This window comes from Diceros bicornis, chromosome 39 (genome assembly GCF_020826845.1).
Source record: "Diceros bicornis minor isolate mBicDic1 chromosome 39, mDicBic1.mat.cur, whole genome shotgun sequence".
NCBI classification, from domain to species: domain Eukaryota; kingdom Metazoa; phylum Chordata; class Mammalia; order Perissodactyla; family Rhinocerotidae; genus Diceros; species Diceros bicornis.
Genome location: NC_080778.1, coordinates 10,860,076 through 10,883,161, shown reverse-complemented (window position 1 = coordinate 10,883,161; position 23,086 = coordinate 10,860,076). Strand labels below are relative to the sequence as shown.

The 23,086-nt window shown below is 47.6% G+C and overlaps 1 protein-coding gene across 1 annotated transcript in view; it reads right to left on the bottom strand.

Annotated features, from left to right (window-relative positions):
• Nucleotides 1-9,166, bottom strand: part of EZR (ezrin) — a 50,407-nt gene extending 41,241 nt beyond the window's left edge. The window contains exons 1-2 of the mRNA XM_058534063.1: nucleotides 9,070-9,166; nucleotides 7,788-7,875 (exon numbers count right to left, since the gene is read on the bottom strand). Of these exons, the coding sequence (XP_058390046.1) occupies nucleotides 7,788-7,799 (12 nt within the window). The 5' untranslated portion in view covers nucleotides 7,800-7,875; nucleotides 9,070-9,166. The remainder of the gene's footprint in view (nucleotides 1-7,787; nucleotides 7,876-9,069) is intronic.
• Between the last annotated feature and the right edge of the window lie 13,920 nt (nucleotides 9,167-23,086).

The window sequence follows — 23,086 nt, the reverse complement described above, 5'->3', positions numbered from 1 at the left end:
CAGGGCTGGCTCTATTTTGGATAGAGTGGTCTAAGTTAGGGATGCAATTATAAAAACCATCTACAGTCAGAAATTCATACAGACTATAGTAGGTCAAAGTTCATTTAAAATTATCAGTGATAAAAAAGCCTCTCATTTATGTAACATTCTCCTTCCAACTCAAATATCACGCACAAATTGCTTTCTTTTAGCATATGCCAGAAATCTGTCATTATACAATGGCTTAGCAAGTGTGACACAAGATACTACCACTTTCTCTGTAGAAACAAAGACCCCGCCAGAACACCAGCCTTGTTTAAAATATTACCTCAGCACCAACCACGCCTGTTCTTCGGTGACAGCTTTCACAATACACGTCCCCACTCAGAGCCTGGGATGCGCTTCACACTAGCTAACAAAACAGATTCTTTGTTCTTTGAATTTTTTAAAAATTGAAACCAATGCAGTGGATCTGCTTGCAAACATTATTAGCTTAGTCATAAAATATATACAAGGTTATAACAAATGCTTAACAATAATTATTTTTATCCCAAAGCAGGGGTTGGCAAATTTTTTTGTAAAGAGCCAACGAGTAAATATTTTAGGCTTTGCGAGCCATATTTGGCGTCTGTTGCACAAAACTGCTCGTTGCTTTTAAACAACTCTTTAAAAAGTAAAAACCACTCCCGGCCGGTAGGCCATACAAAAACAGGCCACAACCAGATCTGGCCTTTCCCTACCCCATCCTAAAGTAAACACAATTATTTACAATATCTGATATGACAATTTTTCATACAGTTTTAAACTGATCTTCTCTCAGGCAAAAACAGAAGAGAAAATTGTTGTGTTCTGCCCTTGTGAGCCGTAGTGAGCTCCTGTGCATCCTGCAACACCCACCCAAAGCATCTCACTAGCTAGGAGGCCTCCCTGGCTCTCCAGGGCACACTTAATCGTCTTCTGTAGGCACCTTTATTACCACACTTTTTATACTGCACTTCAATTCTTTGTTTACATATCTGACTTCCCTATTAGACTGAGAATCTCTGAAAGTCAAAACTCTATCTGACTTATTTTTACAGTCCCAGCACCTAGCACGTAATGGCACATAACAGGGCTTCCGTGAATGAGGAAGGAACCCACGTGACCTACGAGGGAACTCTGACAACCAGAAGACACAGAAGATGAAAAGGAGATAAAGTTCCAGTGTTCTCTTTTAGTAAATAACCCAAACATTTCACGTTGCTCTTTCCCATCAAAGATGTTATCAACAATCTTTACCTGGTTTACAACAACTCGAGAACTAAACTCTTCGTTTTAGCTACAGTTTACACTGAAAAGTTTGTAAAACATCTTTCCAAGGAAAACAGCACACAAGAAATACATAAAGCTTACAGCAGCTGAAGATAAACTGTTTGGATTTCACAGCTATAAGCTTTGTCTCGGTTTATTTTATGTAACATTGTTTTCATTTAAAAACTTTTTGCTCCCATTTCACAGACAACAAAATTGAGGGTCACAGAAGCCAAACGGCTTGCCGAAGTACAAGGAAGTAGTAAATTGATTATGAAACTGTTCTTTTTATGCCTCTTTGCATTTTTATTTTATTTGGAAAAAGAATGTACATTAACTATATATTAAGTATTTTATTTTAGTCACAAGTCTGTAAGTCATATTCTAGCATGATGGTTTTCTTTTTCTTTAAAAAGACTATTTCCAGAAGTCTGGAATAAAATCTTTATTCTTTACGTCAACAGGCATGGATGGTAAGTATGTCAGAAGGAAAATAATGCAACTCTGTGGTCTCTTCAATAAATATTCCATATTTAATCAGTAGTGGCAAACACATTTAGTGCTTTAAATTAAAAATGAATTGGACTACCTGGGGAATCCCAAGTGAAGTTACTCCTGAAATGAAATAAAATATAAGGGATAACTCAAAATGTGTTCACTGATTTTGAAAGCAGACTGAATTTTATTGCTTCATATTCGAGTTGAAATGTCAAAATAGTATAAGAAAGCAGGCATGTTGAGTCATCCTAAAAATCTCCAAATTGTCAAAGATACACAAAAAAGTTGTGTAAGTTAAAAAAAAAAATTAAAGAATTATGATAAATCACTAGAAATTGTGATACTGTTTTCTTTTCCCAAACTATAAGTACTAACAAAATTACTCAAAATTTTATTAGAAATCACGATACTATTATTTAGGACAGTGAGCAACAAGACAGGCCAGTGTGGAAGGACCGAGAGAAAAGAGGAAAGAGGAATGGGATCTCTTCTTTCCCTATCATTTAATAGAAAATGTCTAGCCTCTTTTTCTCCTTTAAAAACAAAGAGAACCAAAATTTGAGAGACCGCTGGTCACTGCCAAATTAAGCTGTGTAACTGGACTCCCTGCAGAGAGCAGTTCAAATCAGAGAGATTCGATCGTACATCTTTGCTGGCCTTGCCTTTCTGGAGCTTGACCCCCATCCAGCTATCTGATTTTTCCCACTCCAGCCATGTTCCAAATGCCAGTGATGGCCCCACAGCGTTTAAGCTGGAACTTTAAGGCAGCTGTGTATCCACTCCCACACTCGTGAGAACCTTGGCCTGAATGGACGCTCTAGAATGACACTGGGCTTCGATGCTCCCCAAATACACCACGGGCTCCGGTCTCTGCTCACACACAACCACCAGTATCACCCCATCAAGAGGGCCTGTTTGCATTGTTGCATTTCAAGCAAAAGGAATATACAAAAACTGCCCTTTTCACATGAAATCGGCAGTTCCCAAACTGGGGGGTACATCAGAATCATCGGGGGAGCTTATTCAAGGCACAGCCCCTAGAGATGGGGACTCAGTAGTACTGCGAGGGGCCCAGGAATCTTGACATCTCCAGACAAGCACATACACCAGCGTTTGAGACCACTGCACTGAACGAATCCTAACGTTTAACTTCATGTGTGTATAGTGTGTACATACACTCAAGAGAAACATCAGAAGCTGCTAGCTTACTTTTAATTTATGTGGATTTAAAAAAACTGTAAGAAGTCTGGTATTTGTATATATTTGAGGAGGGCAGCAGTGATAATAATGAAAGAAGGCAAGGACTTGCTTCATCAATCACAGTCACAAATTTATTAACAACATGTACCACCCAAACTCTCAACCTGCCCTCCCACACCTGGTCCTTTTCCAGGCTCCTTATCTCAGTGAATGGTACCACCATGCATCCAGTTATGCAAGCCAGACAGAAGACAGCCTTGACACTGCCCTCTGCCCTCGCACATCCCATCCATCACCAAGCCCTATCAAGGGTACCTCCCAAAGAGCTTGCAAGTACATCGACTTCTCTCCATTTGCACTGCCACCACCTTGGTCCAAGATATCACCACCTCTTACCTGGGCTACTCCAACAGTCTATCATCTCCATCACCTCCTAATGATTCTCATATTGTAACTGCAATGACCTTTCAAAAGGCAAATCTGATCAGGTCACCTCCTTCTGGTGAAAACCCTCAGTGCTTCCCCTGAGTTAAGCTCAGAAATGCCCGAGTATGGCCTACAAGGCTCTGCACAGCTGGCCTCTGTTTTCCTCTCTAGCCATACTGATCTTCGTCTGGAACCCTAAACTCATCCTACTCCCTCCTACCACAGGGCCTTTGCACAAGTTGTTCCCTCTGCCTGGTATGTTCCTTGCCTCCCTCCTTTACTAGTGAACACTCCTTTGTTCTCTACATTACTTCAGCAGTCATCACCCTCCTCAGGGGTGCCCTCCTGACCTCCCTAATTCACATTCCCTCTAACCACCACCATCACTCACATGTCATTATATACACTCAAGTCACTCTGTGATTATTGTCTGTCTTCCTTCTCAGACTGGAAATCCATGACGACAGGGACTATTTCTGTGTCTGCTCATCTCGGCAGCCTCAGCATCTAGCACAGTCATGCAGTAACGTCTGCTGGACTAAAGGATGAATGTACAAATGGATTCATTGTGCCTCTGAGTGTGATAATGACAAATGACTAATCCCAGCCAGCACTTCTCACGGCCATATGGGAAAATCTTAGCTACCTAATTCACCATCTGCCCATGGCGATGACGGAGGGTGTACAGAAAATAGATCCCATGTGTCCTTCTCAATTGGTGGGGGGATGGAAAACGTATCAGCATAGTCAGTAAATTCTGCCCCTGTTAAAATATTTAGTGGGAAAGGCTACGTATTTCCAGAGATGCAAGGTAATCTCAGAAATTATTTTAAGATTTGGGCACAGGGCAGAATTTTGAACACACTTTCAGAGTTTTCCTACTGAAGGGAAAATCTACTTTTATACTAGACACTTCCACAGCAACACTTTAGGAATGAAAGGCTAAGGCACTGGCTGGTGCCACTCAACAGGCAGTTCAGCTCTAAACTTCTCAAAAAACAGCTTGAGGAGAGCCAGGCCTTGAAGGCAACACCCTACTCACTCCCGAGCTTGACTGCCCTGGCTTTTCTTTCTAACACCCCACGCCTCCTTTCTCTCACCATGAAGAGAGCAGGTGTGCGGGAGAGAAAGGAAGGAGGAAGGAGCGTCACAGTCACCCTCCACTGCGCCGTGGGCACAAACACTGCTTCCTGAGCCAGCTCTCTGAGCACAACCCCCACGCCTCTCCCAGACCAAAGGGACCCAGAAGGCCACACAGACCAGTGGAACAGAGGGTGTGGTGCCTTCTGGACCTCAACTCATCCTCCTTGGAAGTGTACCAGTCCCACATGAGTGGAGCCCCAAAGCAGCTGGGGCAAAAGCAAAACCAGACAATGGGCCCCAGCAGCCCCTCCCTGGGAGGGCCCGGTTGGATCAAATCCTCCCACCATGGGCCTCGAGCAAGAGGCAGCTGAGCGTTAGTTCTCCCGTTTGCCGTCAGGATTTTGTCTTAATTGTGCCCCGCTTTACCGAGGCCTCTTTCCCTCTTTGATGGCACTCAGTGAGTTTTCCAGCTCCTATTTCAGCATCCAGGTGAGTCTGGGCTCGGGTCCCAGACTGTAAGCTCCCGGAGGACAGGACCTGTCCCACCCATCTGTGTTGGTTCCCTGTGCCTGCGTGTGGAGTCTGCACGACCTCTGCTTGCGGAATGAGTGAACAATCTTTTTAACAAGTGGTGAGTTGAGAAAGCAGTATTAAGAAAAAAGGCAGCAAATAAATATTATTTCATTTAAACCGCCTGATGAATAAAGTCACCCACTGACTCAGCTTAGACAAATCAATTAAACATACTGTGCCTGCCCAATTCGAGGAATCAGGTAGAAGCCCCAAACTCCAACTATTCAGATGTACCATCTTTAGAGGTTAAGTGTGTTTGCCCTTAATCCTGTTGTTAAACATCAAATCACAGGAAGCCACCTAACAAAATTCTTAGTTTAGGCTTGAATAGTAAGACTCAACAACGTTTTGTTTAAAGGACACATCTATAGAGCTTGTGGCTGGATCCTTCGGCTTAAGGTCTACTGAGGCAGCAAAAAACAATAATAAAAATCAGATACTCTGTAACAGCCTTGGAAGTACCATATCCAAATGTGCGCAGGCCCTTAAACTCTTCCCAGTTGTCTGTGGGGTGGCCCTAATACAATTCTCAAGAAAGACTTAAGGGTATTTATTTTACAAGACCCTCCCCCACCACAAAGGGGGCAGGTAGGAATTTTCCATGGCAAACAGCTGTGGCTCACCTAAAAGGAGACTTCGCAACACCGTTTGGAAATTATAACTTTAGATATTATACAAAATTTAGTCTTTTGAAATGTTCCTCTGGTTACTGGAAACTTAACATACAAGGTGATGGCTATTATCCTTCCTTAACAATATTTTCACTCTGTCAGAAGAACAGTTTGTAAGTTTTTATCCATCAAAAAGACCTTTAAAGCCAAATGAAATCAAAATATAACGGCTATAAGAAATAGAAAGGGAGCTTTACTCAAGGAAGGAAATTCTGACACACTACGTACAACATGGATGAACCTTGAGGACATCAGGCTAAGCTAAATGCACCAGTCACAAAAGAACACATACTGTGTGACTCCACTCATATGAGATAACTAGAGTAGTCAAATTCATAGAGACAGAAAGTAGAAGGGTGGTGGCCAGGGGTTAGGGGGAAGGAGAAATGAGGAGTTAGTGTTTAATGTGGACAGAGTTTCAGTTTGGGTAAGTTCTGGAGATGGATGGTGGTGACACTTGCACAACAATGTGAATGTACTTAGTGCCACTGAACTGTACAGTTAAAAATAGTTAAGATGGCAAATTGAATGTTACGTATATTTTACTACAATAAAAAAAGGAAACCAGAAAAAGAAAAGAAATTACAGTTCATCATGAGAAATGAGAGAGAAAAGTACTGACTGGAAACTGGTTTATTAACTCTTTTCTTCTAAGTGATACGCTAAAATCTGAACTCTGCATCTTTTCGTGAAATAAAGAAAACCACACCAGGAAATGGTAATCTCTTGACCACTGCTCTGCATAACTGCTCAGGGCTGTGCCCCAAGTAAGCGGCTGTATTTAGGTCAGTTTTATATCATAGGGATTGTAAAGCCCGGATGTCACGGACCGATTGCAAGTTCGAAACTAAAAGAATTTTGTGTAGGAAAAAAAATTTTCTGCATCACGAATGAATCATCTTGATGAAATAATTTAGGCAAAAACTATACTAGCTTCTCAATCTTTTAGTATATTAACATAGTAATTTACTTACTTAAACAACAAAATAAGACTTTATTAATAAAGAACTCATTTTAGAGAATCTAACATTTAACGGTAGAAAAGCACATACAGCATCCACTACAGAACCAATCTGTTTCAAAAACTATTCCATATGTATCTTTTATTGCAATTTTTAATGAACCCAGACATTTTCTCCACCGTGATTCAAAACTCGATTAAAATTTAAACCCTCCTCCCCAGTATCTGGTCACCAGTTTACCTGCGTTAAAGCAGGCAGAATATATACTACTTCCTAAGAAACGCCCGTCACAAAGAACCTGCCTCGGTCCCATAACTTAAGCGAAAGCCTAACACCCCAGGCCTGGCTAGCCAACTCGCAGAGAACGCAACAAAATCAGATTCCGGGGCACAGAGGTGCGGGCACGGCAGCCCTGACATCAGCTGATGTTTATGACATTTACCAGGAGTGCAAGACCAGAGAGGGCCCAGGGAGCCTCCTTATCAAACTCCGGGGCTGCCTGCCCTCATCTGCAATTCAAGTCCATTACTAAACTCTTTCAGATAGGAATCCTGCTGCCACCAGCAAATTCCGGGCGAACAGAGCACAGCTCCACAGGCTGCGCCGGCGTGCAATGCACTGGAACGGGGCTGCCCGCCAGAAAGACAGCGTCTCCTCTGCCAGATGCCCTTGGGGGCGCCAAAAGAAGATTTGGGGTGCATCTGGCTCCGGACTCGGAGGGACTCGGAGTTGGTGTGCGCCGTCGGACGTCACTCAACTCTCCTGCGATTTAGACAACTTTTCTTTCTAAGCAACTTCCAAGTTGCATTAGAATACACTTTGAAACAGACTGAAGCGGTGTAAAAGGGGATTCTAACTTGTATAAAAGACCGTAACTCCTGGGGGGCGGAGCTCGCAAACAAAAAGACTGTAGAGAAAAGCATCAAAATCGTGTTTTCTTCAGGAGGTCCCTAAAAGGACCAACACACAACAAAGAGGAGAGACAATTCCCTACTCCTGCCCTCTTATCCGTTTAAAAAACCCTGCCCCAACACCTCGCCCAGGTGCCTCCAATTGAAAATACAGCTCGAAGCCTCCGCCCCAGCCCAGAAACTGGGTTACTTACTGGTTTCGGCATTTTCGGTTCCTGATGGGTTTTCCTCAATCCCCTGGAAACACTACTCTCGAGCAGCAGCTGAGACGGTTCTCCCGACCTGGAGGCAGAGGGAAGCCCTTTAGAGCGCGCAGCAGCCCTCCTCCCGCGCCCGCCGCCGCGCCCCGAGACTCGCCGCCCGCCCCGCGCCGCTGCTTAAGAACCCGCCGGGCGGGCGCCGGGATGAGTCACCGCCCAACCTGCAATTACCGCAGGCCGGGCGGGCGGGCCCTGCGGGGAGGGGGCGGGGGCGGGGGCCCGGGGGGGGAGGGGGGGAGGGGGAGGGGGCGGCGGGGAGAGACCCGGTGAGGAGGGGGCTGGACCTGGCCAGCACGGGGCTCGGGGTCCCGGGGGGAGGGACCCAGCCGGAGGGGGCGCGGGGTCCCGGGGTCCCGGGGGGAGGGGGCCGGCCGGAGGGGGCCCGGGAACCCGGGGGGATGGACCCAGCCGGAGGGGACCTGGGGGGAGGGAGCCGGTGGGGAGGGTTGCGCGCGCGCGCGCGCATAGGGATGTAGGGCCCGGGCGGGGGGCCTCGGCGCCAGGAAGGGGGCTTGGCGGGGAGGGTGCCGGGGCGGGCGGCGCGGATCCCGGCGGGGAGGGGTCGGGGGACCCGGGCGCCGGGGCGGGGGCCGGCTCCCGGACTGGGAAGCGGCGGGGCGGGGGTCCCCAGAGGTACTTCTCGGGGCTTCCCGGAAGCCAGCGGGGAGCCCAGCAAACAGCAAGTTTCACTTTGTGAAGCAACCGTTTGCCCCAGGGCTGAAACCGCAACCGTCAAGCCTTTGAGAAACACTTGAAGAAAACCGGCCCCGCCCGGGAAGGGCCGAGGACCGCGGGGCCAAGCGAAGCACGAGGGCGCGGGCAGGGGCGCGGCCACGCAGCCCAGGCTCCGCTGGCACTTTGGAAGGGGGACTCCAGGGCACAGAGTGGAAAGAGGAAGGTCGCGGAGCAGCGGGGGCGGCCACACCAGCAGGTTCAGCTTCACCTGCTGTTTCTTTGGGCCGAACGGGAGAGCCATGCCCGGAGGGCCAGGCGAGGACCCCACCGGCCCGAGACCCCGAACGCGGCCGGCGGAGGGGCGAGCCCGATTCCCCTCGGGGACCGCCGGCCCGGGGCTTGCGCGCGGGCCGCCCCTCCGCCAGACCGGCCCCGCCACACCTGTCGTCGAGTCCCGGCCACTGTCCCCTCTGCGGGGCGCGCCCCCCCAACCCCGGCCCGACCCCTCCGCCCGCCAACCCCGGCCACGCGCCGGGCTCACCGGCGGCGCCTGCAGAGGACGGCTGCTCTCCCGCTGTCGGCGTGTCCGCGCAGTGCGCCCGCGGCCCGCGCTCCCAAGAGTCCCCGGCGGGGCGGGGTCCCGGGGCCGCGCCCCTAACCGCCCCGCCCGACCTGCGAGGTGCGCCCGGCGCGCAAAATGGCTGCGGCCGCTGGCCGCCCAGGGGCTCTCCCGCCTCCCACCCGCCCCGCCGGGCGCCCCCCGCCCCGCCCAGGAGGGCGCCCCTGAGGGCCTTGGAGACCCGGGCGGGGGCGTCCTCCGCCTCCCTCCCGCCCCGCCGTCTCTCTCCATCGTGAAGACCCTTCCCTCTTCTCTGCCTGTTCCCTTGCCCTTGGAGAAAAACTTTGCCGAATTTGGTTCAACTCCTGATTGCAGATGTAAGACGTCAGATTATTTGCCCCACAGTGGACAGAGAGAAAGCAAGAAAATGTAAATAAACCTGGAGGAGCAGGCGGCCAGAGGGGAGATGCTGGGCCATTTTGGGGTGGGGCTGCTCCCCGTGGTCAGGTCATTTGCTTGTCCTTGCGCCGCGACCGGGGCGGGTTCTGAGAACCCCGGGCCTGGGGCGGCCGTACCTGGCCTCTGCGTCTCGGCGCACGTGGCCGGCCGGCCTCCGCGTTCGGATTGGGTCGAGAAGGACACAAGCCTAGAAGACGCTCCATCGCCGAACGCTCTGGTTAAAGGACACAGCTGTGGCCTCCTTTGACTTGACTAGCACAAAGCTATAGCAGAAATCGCCATAGGGAGAAATTCTAGGAATTGTTTTTAATATTTTTTGCAAATGGATCTCAAGAGGAATTTTAAAAAACACACAAAACACATGGACTTTGGTGGCCAGGCGCATTTGTGGCGCAGTGATTCGGTGAGCCAGCTCCAGAGCGGTGGTTCTCTAAGCGTGCTTCGCACACTAGCATCGTGAGCATCACCTGAGAACTGGCGGAAATGGAAATTCAAGGGGACCGCCCCAAACCTAGGGCTCAGAATCTGTAGGGCTGGGGCCCAGCAGTCTATCTTCAAGCCCTCCAGGGGATTGTGATGTAGGCTAAGGGTTGAGACCAGAGCTTCTCCGGAATTCCTTTCCTGGGCTGGCCACTAACTCCCCATGTGAGTTGAGCGCGTTATTAACTCCTTTGTGCTTTCGTTTTCACATCTGTAAAATGGCATAATTATGGCACCTATTTCCTAGGGTTGTTATGAGGATTAGAGGAATTAATGCATGTGAGATGCCTAGAGCAGAGCCTGGCACACAGTAAGCACTTGAATCTCTCCTGGTACAGACAGTAACCAGTGACTTTGGGCAAAGACCCAAACTCTCCAAGACTCACCTTCCCAATTCGTAGACTGGAGATACTAGTAGCCCCCCGACATGGACTTGTATGGATTAAGTGAGATAATGTGTGCAAAGTGCTTAGCAGAATGTGGGCCTCCCACTAATGCCTAACCTGTCACGGGGGCAGACTGCTTCTGGGGTACCCCTTGTCAGCTTGTACCTGTCACCCTCTCCCAGCTGCAGGACCAGGGCATTTTAGAGGTCCAGGTGAAGAGGGAGGCCTTTTCTGAGATTTTGTCCTGTATTCCAACAGCAAGTCTGTTCCCTCTGAAAGACTTTCTTTTCTATTAAAATGAAGATGTAAAGTTAACTGCAGGAGGAAGGAAACTATGAAAGATATTTAAATAACCTGCAGTGATAATGGTTCAGACTGGACATGTTACCCCAGCCTGCTCTATCTCCGCCTCTTATCACTGCCTGGAGACTTGTTAGTCATTTCTGGTCCCCAACTCTGCTGATAGGATGTGCCTCTAACATAATTGTTTATCTCACCCACTTTACGGTATATTGTCTTCTAAATTGGGTGTTTTGAAATAGCAGTGGCCCAAGACCTGGAGCATTTGTGAACTTTACCCTTCAGGGGAATGGTGAAAAGGAATTGGCCTGCGGCAGTGTGGTAAAATGAAAAGACCACAAGTTTCAGAAACGAACAGAGCTGAGTCTGAATTCTGGTTCCAGCATCTACAAGCCCCTCACTTTGGGCCAGTCTCTTCATCTGAGCTCCTGCCTCTTCAGCCGTAGACTGGAGATAATAATGTATGGAGTTCTTGTGTCACTGAGTCATATAATGGGAGCGTTTAACTTACTCAAATTTGATTTATAGGTATACTTTTGTTGTTTAAGTTAAAATAGCATAAAGTCATAAGCCTTCCCCATTTGCTTTACATTACTGTAAGCCTTATGCATTATATTTACATGTTACTGTACAGGGTTCCCCAACCCAAAAATAAAACCTTTGTACTGTATCTTAGGAGTGTTTTCAGGGCATTTTCCAAGGGTAATTTATTTTCACCTGACTTGAGAACCTAAACTTCTCCCCAGCCCTCCCCACCCCCAGCACACACACAGAAGACTGAACTCCAAGGAACCTATGAGAATTGCTTAGGACAGTGGTACTGAAGCCTTGGTGTGCATTAGACTCACTCATGGAGCCCGCTCTAGGAATCATGGGTCCTTAAGTCTCAGGTTAACCCTGGGATCTGCGTCTTTAACAAATCCCCAGGTGAGTCTGACTTACACCAAAATCTGAGAACCACTGACTTAGGGTGTGGCAGGATCCTGACAAATATGACTTAATTTGCCTCTCCCTTCACTTCTTATGTGTGAAGTTATTCCCCTGCAGGGTTTCAGTTTTTCAGCTAGAGGAGGGAAATTGTATGTCTGCCATGAGCCTGGCAAAGGCTGTTGGGAAATTGCTTGAAGTTTTTCAGGCAAGGGTACACTAAAGTGAGGCAGCCCTCACAGTCCCTTTAGATACGGCGGCAAGGACCAGAGCTGTCGCACAGAACATCCGCTTCCTATCAGATCAGCTGGAGCCTGTCTCCACGCTGGTGCCAGGTTAATCTCAACCAATAAATAAAAGTTCACAAAGAGTATGACAAGCTCTAGCCTCAGTCACTTCAAAAGTACAGTCAGTAGGCAATAGGGAAAAATATAGAACACTCTCGGCAAAACAAGAATTTGGGTTATTTTTCAGGACTCACTAACTTTGGGTGGAAATTCAGGACAGTGACTATCTGGAGGACGGGGAGAATGATGCCTCCATGGGGGCCTCGTCAGCGGTAGTAATGTTTTATTAAGCTGAGTGGTGGCCCACGGTGCCCTTTATAGCATCCTTTGTACGTTTTTGTGGGTCTGAAATATTTTATAATACGTATTTTAGAGGTAACACTGGGTAAGCTTTTCACTGGCAGAGATGATTGTTAAAGAGAACTAAGCATTTAGTGTAATCTTATAAAGTTCCATGAACTCAATCTGGAAATCTCTGGTATGATTTAACATTCCTTTCTGACCTCTGGGGGGGTGACCAGTCCCTGCAGTGTGGGTGACAGAGCACGGGAATGAATAAGGACTCGCACAGCCTGACCGGCAGCCACTCTGTCTTGTGTCCAGAATTAACTTTTAAGGGTCTTCACAGGACGATAAGGTAGAAAAGCATTCTGATACTATTTTGATGGTACATCTTATATACCTTTGGTCCTCTGAGAAGAATTCCGGCCACTAGGTGTTCTATTTTCATTGTTTCCTTGGCTTATCTAATAATTTGTATAAATAGCCGTAATAGTTTTTGTGTAAAAGAGTACTAATGACCGCAGAACTTGTTTGATTAATAAACTCCCAAATAGCATAGCTTCTTTTATTAGAATTTTTCTTATCCCTAATCGTTTTAGGAGTTTTTTTGAAAATTTTTTTGCCGGCTTAAAAGCATGTGGTATGATGAAGTAGAGGATGGGGCCTTAAACATCATCTTTTCCCATACCCTCCTTTTGCAGAGGAAACAGCTCCACAGAGATTAAATTAGTTGTCGGCACCCCTGCACCCAGACTTCTCTTGTCAAGATAGTGGAGACTTCCATCTTGCTAAATCCGGAAGCTGACCTTCTCTGCCTCATCTTACCCTTCTCCTAAGCAGCCTTGGACACATGTAACACTCCCTGGGAACATTCTGTTCTTAGAGTTTCTGTTTTCTCCCCTCTCCCCCAATCCTGCTTCCTCCTCCGAGGCTAGCTCTCCTCCCCCAACCCTCACTGCAGGCTTAGCTCAGAGCTCATTCCTGGGTGCTTATCTGTGTACACTCTCTTCCTAGGTCATCTCATCCAATCCCAAGTCTTAAATAACATCTCCAGCCGTGACCTCTCTTGAGCAACAAGTGCATACATGTTGTCTCCAGGATTCTTGATGTTTCGAAAACTGCTCCCCTCCCAGCCTTCCCCTTCTCAGAAAACAGAACCACCATTCACCCTGTTGCTTGGCCCCAAACCTAGAAGTCAACCTGAATTCCCCTCTTTCCCTTGACCGCACTCCATCCTCCAACCCTTGTGCGTCCAATCCAGCAGACCTAACAGGCCCAGTTCGGAATATATCAGACTATGTCTGCCCCACCCCCCCTCCCGCCAGCAGGTCTGAGTTTTTGTTCTGTGCCTCAGGGATCTCATACTGGATGTTCCCTCTGCCTGGAATGCACTTCCCCCATCTCTGCTACCTGGCCTTTTCTAGTCTTCCAGGTTTTTGCCCAAATACCACCTCCTCTGAGAGCACTTCCTGCCTCCCAGGTTACTCCTGGCCAGGTCACATGATTTTACTGTGGTGGAGCTCTTAGCACTGCCTGCTATAGTCTTGCTGTTTGCGATTTTATTTTCCACCTCCCCCACAAGAATTGAAGCTCCTGTCTGTCTTGTTCACTTCTATGCCCTCAGCAGCTAGAACAGTGCCTGGTGCCCTAGCAGATATTCAATAAATATTTGTTGAATAAACGAATGAATGAACACTGCTAGTTAGGACTAAAGCCAGCGTACAGTACCCGGGTTAGTTTTCTTTCCAGTATACCGTACTGCTGTCTGCTGGATTGCTAACCAGGCGAATACTTTACTTACCTAGATCCTAGCTGTTCAAAACACCACCGAAAACCACATGATGGTGAAAAAATATGTTTAAAAAAATTCATCTCTGTGGAATCATCCTAGGTTTCTTTTAAAGTTTATTAATTCCAGTTTTAGTTGGGGTTCTAACAGGTTTGATTAGCTTTTTTCCAGGCACAGCAGATAGGAGGGAGGGTGCAAGGTACAGGCAGACACCCTGACAGCAGTAGGAAGCAACGCTTGACAGCAAAGAGGCAGAAAAATTACACAGAACAGACAAGAACTCAAAGTACAGCCGACTAGAGTCACGTAGCCCAGACAGACAGCTCTGTGTTGCTTGGGAGCCCAGAGGTCAAGGAGTAGAGCCCAGGGCATTGATCGATGTTCATAAGGATAGTTTTCTCAGGAAAGGAGTTTATTTACGTCTGCTCTGTACTATCAGAAAACATGTTATGTTGTAATTTTTTAAAATCATAAAATGTTTTAAATCTTCAGAAAATACTTCAATAGATAACTACGGACCCACTATCCAGATTTAACAAATGGTAATATTTTATCACATTATCTTCAGATTGTTTTTTTTTTAAAGAAAAAAGGCGCTAAAGCCCACCTAGCCCTGCCAAGGAGGAGCCCTCCTCCTACAGCTGCTGTCTCCTCTATGCATGGTGTAATGTTTTATATGAAAAAAAAAAAATCCACTTATGTGGATCCACTTATCTCCCTAATAAATTAGATGTATTAATTAAGTGTTTGGTTGCAGGATGTAAACAAAAACATTTAAAAATCATCACGAAGGCCGGCCCTGGTGGCCTAGTGGTTAAGTTTGGCTCGCTCAGCTTCCGCGGCCCGGGTTGGGTTCCCGGGTGTGGACCTACATCTGTCAGTGGCCATGCTGTGGCGGCAGCTCACATACGAAAAGAGGAAGATTGGCAGCAGATGTTAGCTCAGGGCGAATCTTCCTCAGCCAAAAAAAAAAATCATCATGAATTTCTTTCTTTTTCTTTTTTCTTTTTTTTTCTTCTTTTCTCTTTCTTTGTTTTTTGGATGGTCAAAAGCTAACTTAATAAAGCGGTTAATGTGCTGGAAATGCCCAGGGTGACACAGTTGGTTTTAGCATCTATTTGGATTGCCCTCCACTCAAACTGTGAGCTCCTTGAAGGTGAGACCAGTGTCTGTTGCTTTGGTATCTCGAGTTCCTAGAACAGAACCTTGCACGTGATAGGAACTCAGTAAGTATTTATTGAACTAAATGGAACACAGAGCCCTGTGTGTTCTCTGGAGTGACTACAATATCTCATTGAGCTTTAGGTGTCTGGATCCTAGGGATTTGACATATAAACTAGAGAATTTGGGCTTAAAATTTTTTAAAAAGCCCTTTGCGAATCGGGCAAACAAATTTCTGTGGCAGGTGATGAATGTTACCTGACCCAGCTGGGTCTTACCAAATAGCAAAAAGACTCACTCCAGAATGAGCTCAGCTTTATAACATCTTGAGCAATGCTTTAGGCTGAAACATGGACCACATTCTTCACTAGACAAATATTTATTGTGCTCCGACCCCTTGTCAGGCAATGAGCTATAGAGGGGAGCAAGACAGATGAAACCCTAAAGTTTACACTTCATAAAACTTGGACTTTGGCTGTTGGGGGTTTACCGGATTTCCAATGAATTTCCATGAAATCGGTATTGTCACTTGGCCAATCTGCGATGGCAAGCCACCTCCTCAGACTGGGTCATCAAGTGACCCCCAACAATTTGATCAGGAACGCATGGATGGCTGGGTGCTGGAATCTAAAGACGACTGTGAGATCTGGGGCTGGTCCCAGCTCTGCCGTTAACCACGACTGTCGGCACATCACTACAGACCACACTGGCAGACACAAATGCCAGAGCAGCCGGCGGTTCTGTCACAGGAGGGAAGCAGCCAGACTGAAGGACGGTGGTCACTGGAGAGGCAGGACGGTCCAGCCGCCCCTCGGCTTCTGCTGATGGCTGTTCCCATGCTGGAATGTGGGCCCTGTCTTGCCACACACCTAACTTTCAAGAAAAGCTTGAAATCCTGATTTTAATATGAAATTTCCCAATTCTTAAACATGAGCAATGAGTTAAAAAAATTTTCATAACACTCTGCAAACCAGACAAAACATATCTGCAGACTGCATATCTGCATATCTATTTATTTAGAGCTGCTTTATTGTCTGTCGTACACATGGGTTCAACCCGGTGCCGTGTGACACCCCACTCGGCTCCCAAGTGCTGTCATAGCAGGCAGGGCCTGGCACGGCAGGCGACATGGCTGCAGGGGCTGCTCTCCATGTGTCTGGAGGTGGTAGAAAACACACAGGCTGGCCCTAGGCCTTGCCACACAGTCTCTCCGTTCTGCACATACAGACTTTTATCAAAGATAAAGATAAAGGTCAGTCTTTGCGGTCATGCTTTCTATTTTGGGTATTGACATAGTTGGTAACTCAATGTCTTAGGCTTAAGGGATGTTCGAGGAAGGGGTCCCCTCGTTTGTGGTGGACACTATGACCTGTACGATTGGCCACAGCTCATCCTCTCTGGCAGGCCCTCTCCGTGCCGTCCACCCTGGCACCATCCAGAGCTGTCTGCACAACCCCTTGTCCTGCCCTTTCTTCCTCACGCATGCTCACTCGACGAGAAAGAGTGGCTTCCAGTTTTCTATGCATTTCCTCGCCAGCTCAGTTGTGTTTTGCATCTAGACTGGCCATGTCCCACCACCTTGGTCACTGGACAGTTCCTCTGACTGCTCATCACTGTCGCTGAAAAACCTGTCTGCGGGTCCACAGAAGTGACCTACAATACCATGTGGGTATTGAGCACGGTGTCACCGCCATTCCAGGCAGCTTCCTTCTTCTAAAGGTGCCTGACCATCTTAGAACACGTTTCTCTTCCTGGGCCCATCTACAGCAAATCTGTAACATCAGGCACGTATTTCCTGAGACTTGCTTTCATTCTGAAATTACTTTGAAGGAAGAAAAAGCAAAAAGCCCACCCACCATCAAAAAGCTGTTTTAAGTCTCAGAGTAGAGTTTACCAGGGTTGTCATCCTCCATTTCCTAGATGTTAGGGCGTGTGCTAACTGGCAGGTGGGGATGAAACAGAGAGGAACGCTGACTCACTGGGTTTTGTGAATCTCCCGAAGCTCAGAACTCTGGTGTTGTCTGTTCTCTTCCCTTTGTCTCGAGGCCTGCCCAAAGCCTTCTAGAACTTGCAGCTGAGAAGACCCCATAAGGAGGAAGACTCCACATCCACATGGAAGACAGGCTATTTCCTTTCTTCTGAGGGAGCTCCACGAGGGTAACACGTCGGGCCTCCCCTGTCCCCTATGTGGAGAAGGCCTCACATCCTCTGACTGGTGCGTTTGGAAGGAGGACCTGGTCACATGCAGCCTGGCCTGTTCTCTCTCTTTCCCTTGGGAGCCAGCCTGCTGGCAAAGAGGACTGCTCTGCCTCTTCAAGCCATACATGTTAGAGGACCTGGCCCCATCTGCGAGACCTGTGTGGGGTAGGGCTGCCTCCGGCTAGGGGGCACGTTCGTCTAATTCTGTGGTGTGGTTTTAGGATGTCCACTTGCCCACAGATCTAGGCCACAACACCCAATAGCGGCTTTATCAGCAATAAAACTTAAAGATTTTTTCTCAGTTGTCTCAGAACTGGGATGGGGAAGAAAAGCATTATTTATTAGGCTCCTTCAACAAGTGCCTCTAATCTCTCTCCCCCAGGCTATTCCCCGCAAGCTAAAAAGAATGATCATTCCTCAAGTGTCCTTTCGGTGCCATAAATTTCCTGCTCCTGTTCTCTGAATGCCTCCTGAAACAGATGGAAACTTCCTTTTTTTACAGATTTCAAGGTGCTCTCAACCGGGAAGGCTTTTTATCTATGTTGTTGGTGCCTGCAGTATCTGAGAGAGAGCCTGGCCTCGGTTCTGTCCAAGCATGCCCTCTGTTACCCTTCACACCCATCTCTCCCAGTGCCCTGCAAAACACCTCCGTTCTGTCCTGGCTTCTCTCATTTTCTCAATCAGGAATATCTGTCTTCAGCAACTATGTCTTTCCCGTCTTTTAAAACACTCCTCAGGAATCAAGCTTCCCCTACATAATGAATGGACTCCATTCTCTCGAAATACTGTACCAACTGGCAAAACGTTTGAGACCAGACTTGCTGGGTCCGGATATTTATGTTATGGCTAATTACATCAAAGAGAACGTTTCATTAGGAAAAGTGTTTTAGTTTAAGGCGGGAACTTGGTTACAGCTTCTTGAAGACATTTGTCCTTATTCCCTGGTGTCTACCTCAGTGTCTGATACACAGCAGGGCTCAATCAACATTGCTTTTCTTTTTTTCTTTTTGGTGAGGAAGATTGGCCATGAGCTAACATCTGTGCCAGTCTTCCTCCATCTTGTATATGGGACGCTGCCACAGAATGGCTTGATGAGTGATGTGTAGGTCCACACCCGGGATCCGAACTCGAGAGCCCCAGGCTGCTAAAGCAGAGTGTGAAAACTTAACCACTATGCCACCGGGCCGGCCCCTCAATCAACATTTTTATTCCATCAATGTGCTTTAACCAACCGAGCTGTTCTCCTTTTCAACTCCACATAGCAGTGGGAGTTCTTAGCAAACAGTAGCAATTGAGATGTGGCAATGGGTGACTCACTGAATGTTTATCCCAGAGACTTTTCACAGAAGATCTACCTGTTAACATTGAATCCAATTCTTTATGTTTAAATTACTCCTTTTTATTCCCATTTCCCATTTCCTCATCATCCTAATGTGTTTAATGCATCTCTCTTTGTTTATAGGTGCTTTCTGCAAAATGTATATTGTTTTACGTACATGTACTTTTTTTTGGTGAGGAAGAGTGGCCGAGCTAACATCTGTTGCCAATCTTCCTCTTTTTGCTTGAGGAAGATTGTCCCTGAGCTAACATCCACACCAGTCTTCCTCCATTTTGTATGTGGGTCACCACCACAGCATGGCACAGCATAGCTTGATGAGTGGCGTGCAGGTCCTCGCCTGGGATCTGAACCCACACCGAACCCCAGACCGCCGAAGCGGAGCGTGCAAACTTAACCACTACACCTCCGGGCTGGCCCCCATGTGTTTTTAATTTATATAAATGATATAAGGTTGTGTATCTCCTTCTGATTCTTTTCTTTTCCCACTCAGCACTGCTTTTATCATCTACCCATGTTGCTTCAGGCTCATCTAATCCCTTGTTCCTCGCACCTGCATAATCCTCTGTGTGTGTTTCTAACACCTGTCACCCTCCCTACTTAATTCCCTCTGAGATGTCTTCCCTCTGAGGATGGATTTTTCAAGTTACCATGAATTTTGCTTGCAGGTCCCTATGGACCTGAGGATTTCACTGGGACATATAACCATGAGTGAAATTGTTGGGTCCTAGGAAGGTGGCCATATAACTTATCATCCAAACAAGGACAACTCATAGAATGAAAGGGGGCACTATTAATAATTACACCAAGACAAGAGGCATAAACTGGACTGTCCTGGGCAAACCGAGATGTGTGGTGACCTCAGTCAAAAGGTCTGCGTAGGTATAAATTGACTCAGGAGTACCAGAACGGCTCCTGCACCTGCATCCCCCAGCAGGACATGGGGGTCCCACATCTCCACAGCCCACCACACTTGATTGGTGCCACGATGATAACTACAAAACACATCATTATTGTTTTAGTCTGCATTCCTCTATCACTAACTTGTCCGAGTATCTCTACTACACTTGTTTGGTGGTCTAATGGTTAAGATCTGGTGCTCTCTCTGCCATGGCCCAGGGTTTGTGTCCCAGTCAGGGAACCACACCACCCATCCGTCAGTTGTCATACAGTGGTAGCTGTGTGTTGCTGTGATGCTGAAAGCTATGCCACCAGGATTTCAAATACCAGCAGGGTCACCCATGGTGGACAGGTTGCAGCAGAGCTTCCAGACTAAGACAGACTAGGAAGAACGACCTGGCCACCCACTTCCAAAAAATTGGCCATGAAAACCCTGTGAATAGCAGTGGACCATTGTCTGATACAGCACCGGAAGCCAAGAGGATGGCGCAGAAAGACCGGGCAGGGTTCCACTCTGCTGTGCACAGGGGCGCTAGGAATTGGCATCCACTTCACAGCACTAACAACAACAACTATGCTTGTTGGCCTTTTAGATTTCCTTATTTGGGAGTTGTGCCTTTCCTTTGCCTATTTTTGTTGGGATTTCCTTGTTTGCAAGAGTTTCCTATGTTTTCTAGCTGTTAATTCCCTGCCAGTTTTGGACATTGCAAATATGCTCTCCATCAGCTAAATTAATGTTGTGCATAGTGTTCTTTCTAATCAAATTCATCAGTTTTTTTGCCTTATAGTTTTGTATTCTTAACATTCAATTTTAGAAATGTTCTCTTTCCCCTAGTTTGGGAAAACATTCTCCTTCATTTTCTCCCATTAACTTTTTAGTTTTACTGTCTGCATGTAGGTCTTTAATCCCCCTGGGAATGTAGTCCACCCTTAAGTGGAATTAAGTAGGGACATAGTTTTATTTTTCTTCATACAGAGAGGCAGTTTTCCCAGCTCATGCACTTCACAATCCATCCTCTTCCCATTGATTTGTGGTGTCACCTTTATCATGTATGAAGTTCCCAAGCGTACCTGGGTCTGTCTACTAGTCCTCTGTTCGCCTCCATTGGTCTGTGCGTTCTTGCAGCTTACTGCACTATAGCTTTGTAGTAAGCATATCTTAATATCCGATAGGGCAAATATCCCCTCATTATTCCTCTTTCTTCAACATGGATCTTTGTGAGATTCCACTATAAACAAATGCATCTCATAATATCTCTGCTGGGATACGTCCAGAATAGGCCGAGCTGCTCCACTTGGATTTTTCTTTTTTTTTTTTTTTTTTTGGTGAGGAAGATTAGCCCTGAGCTAACATCTGATGCCAATCTTCCTCTTTTTTGCTGAGGAAGATTGGCCCTGGGCTATTATCCGTGCCCATCTTGCTCTAGTTTATATGGGACACCGCCACAGCATGGTTCGACAAGTGGTGCATCGGTGCGCGCCTGGGATCTGAACCCGCAAACCCTGGGCCACCGAAGTGGAGTGCGCGCACTTAACCGCTACACCACCAGGCCGGCCCCCACTTGGATATTTTGTCTTAACTTGTGTCTCCTACTATCATGCTCATTGTTTGATCATTAAATGTGAAGGATGCTTTACAAATTTTATATTTTCGTTATAGAATTCAGATTGGTATTGCATTTCTGCTCAGTTATAATTGTCAACATTTTTAGCATAAACCTCTAAAACGTGAATGCAGCCTGCTGTGTCATCTGAGAAAGGCTCCTTTGCTGCTGAGGGGCCTGGGCACACGGCCAGGACTATGCCTGGCTTGCCCGTCGTGTGGATACCTGGGAGAGGAGCTTAGCCTTCTCCGCAACCCATCACTTGGGAGTGGTACAAGAATCACTGCTTCCTCTCCAAGGCCTCTGCCAGGCAGGCCACAGGTCAGATTCCCCCTGAAGGCACTCAGTGCCTGCTTAGCACTCACACTGGTTATAAATGTCTGAGTCATTCTCAGCTCCTTCCCTCCTTCCCACCCATAGCCTCTAGTCTAATCCCTGACAATTCCACGAGTACCCATCTCTTCTTTTCCTGCCTGATTCCCACTGCTATTTTCCCAGCCTGGTTTTCAGCCTCCACAGCTCTTTTCTCCCCTAGCTAGAGCCACTCGGTCCACACTGGCCTTCTGCTAGCCCCAAGGGCCAGTGTAGATCTAACACCTTGGGCTTTGGCACCACAACATGCGTCAGGGTAGTCCAGCTGGCTTTGGGCTTCTACTTTTTAGTCTCACGTTGCTCCCCAGATCTGGTCATTCATGTAATTGGCTTCTGTTTTCTCAACCATCTGTTATCCATCCTTACTTAGTAAGTGCCAATTCTATGCAAGGCACTGGGCTGGTCCCGATTATTGGAGCCTCGTTTTATTTCCTGAGCCTGCCTGCCTGCCAGATAACGCCCTTCTCCAGGTGTCCCAGACACTTGAGAACCTGGGTGATACCTTATTCTTTTGATTCCTCCTCCAAGGAATTAGAATCTGAGGTGAGGGTCCTACCACCCGTTGACCCATTTCCTGGACGCAGATCACCACAAACTTTAAAAATCACCTGTTCCACATTTACGCTTCCAGATTATTCTGAAAGGTGGATGTGGATATCTCCATGCCGTGGGGGAGAAAGCTGAGGCCCAGAGGTGAAGTCGCTTACCTGAGGCATACGGCGAGAAGACGGCAGAGCCCGGATTGAAGCCAGACTGTGGAACAGCAAAGCTGTCACTCTCCCCTCTGCATCATAGAGCCCGTGGGCCCCAGGTGCCGCCTCACGCCCCTGTCCTGCTGCCATCTGTGTCTGAAATGGGACAAGGCCACACTGAGGTGCTCGGTACCTCTGTCCTGGACAATCACAATAATATTCCCATTGTGGCCCTTTTTCCTGTTCATGTAATCAACAAATATTCATTAAGCACCCTGTTCCTGCCAGACACAGCTTCCACAGGATCTATTTTTCAGTTCGGCATTGATGCAGCAGCCAGAGCTACAGCTTGGATCATGTTAACCGTCCTGCTTGCAAACCTTTAGGTGTGCCCTAGCGCAGGGCAGGGCCTGCTGGAGCGGCCGGGAAGAGCTGAAACCTGGAACCAGGCCATCTATGGGGCCAGAGAGGCTGGGCCGGCAGGGCATTGGCACAGCCAGACAGACTGGTGTCGGGGAGGCTCAGCAGGGGGTGATCACGGATGGGAGGGCGCAGGAGCCGACCAGACTCAGGGAAGGTCCGGGGCCCAGACTCCAGGTCAGAGGAAGGACTCGAGTCCCTGTGAGGGGATCAGCGAATGAACAGAGGTCCCTGCCCCAGAAGACTCAGCTACTAGACCGAGCAACATAACAGAGACTGGCGAGCAGGGCTGCACAGTTATAAAAACAGGCAGCAAAGGGGTGGATCATGGCGAGTTTGGTGTCGTGTCCAGCAGAGGAATGCCTGCTTTGGGTAAAGGTGGGTCCTGGGCCCAGAGAAGACAAT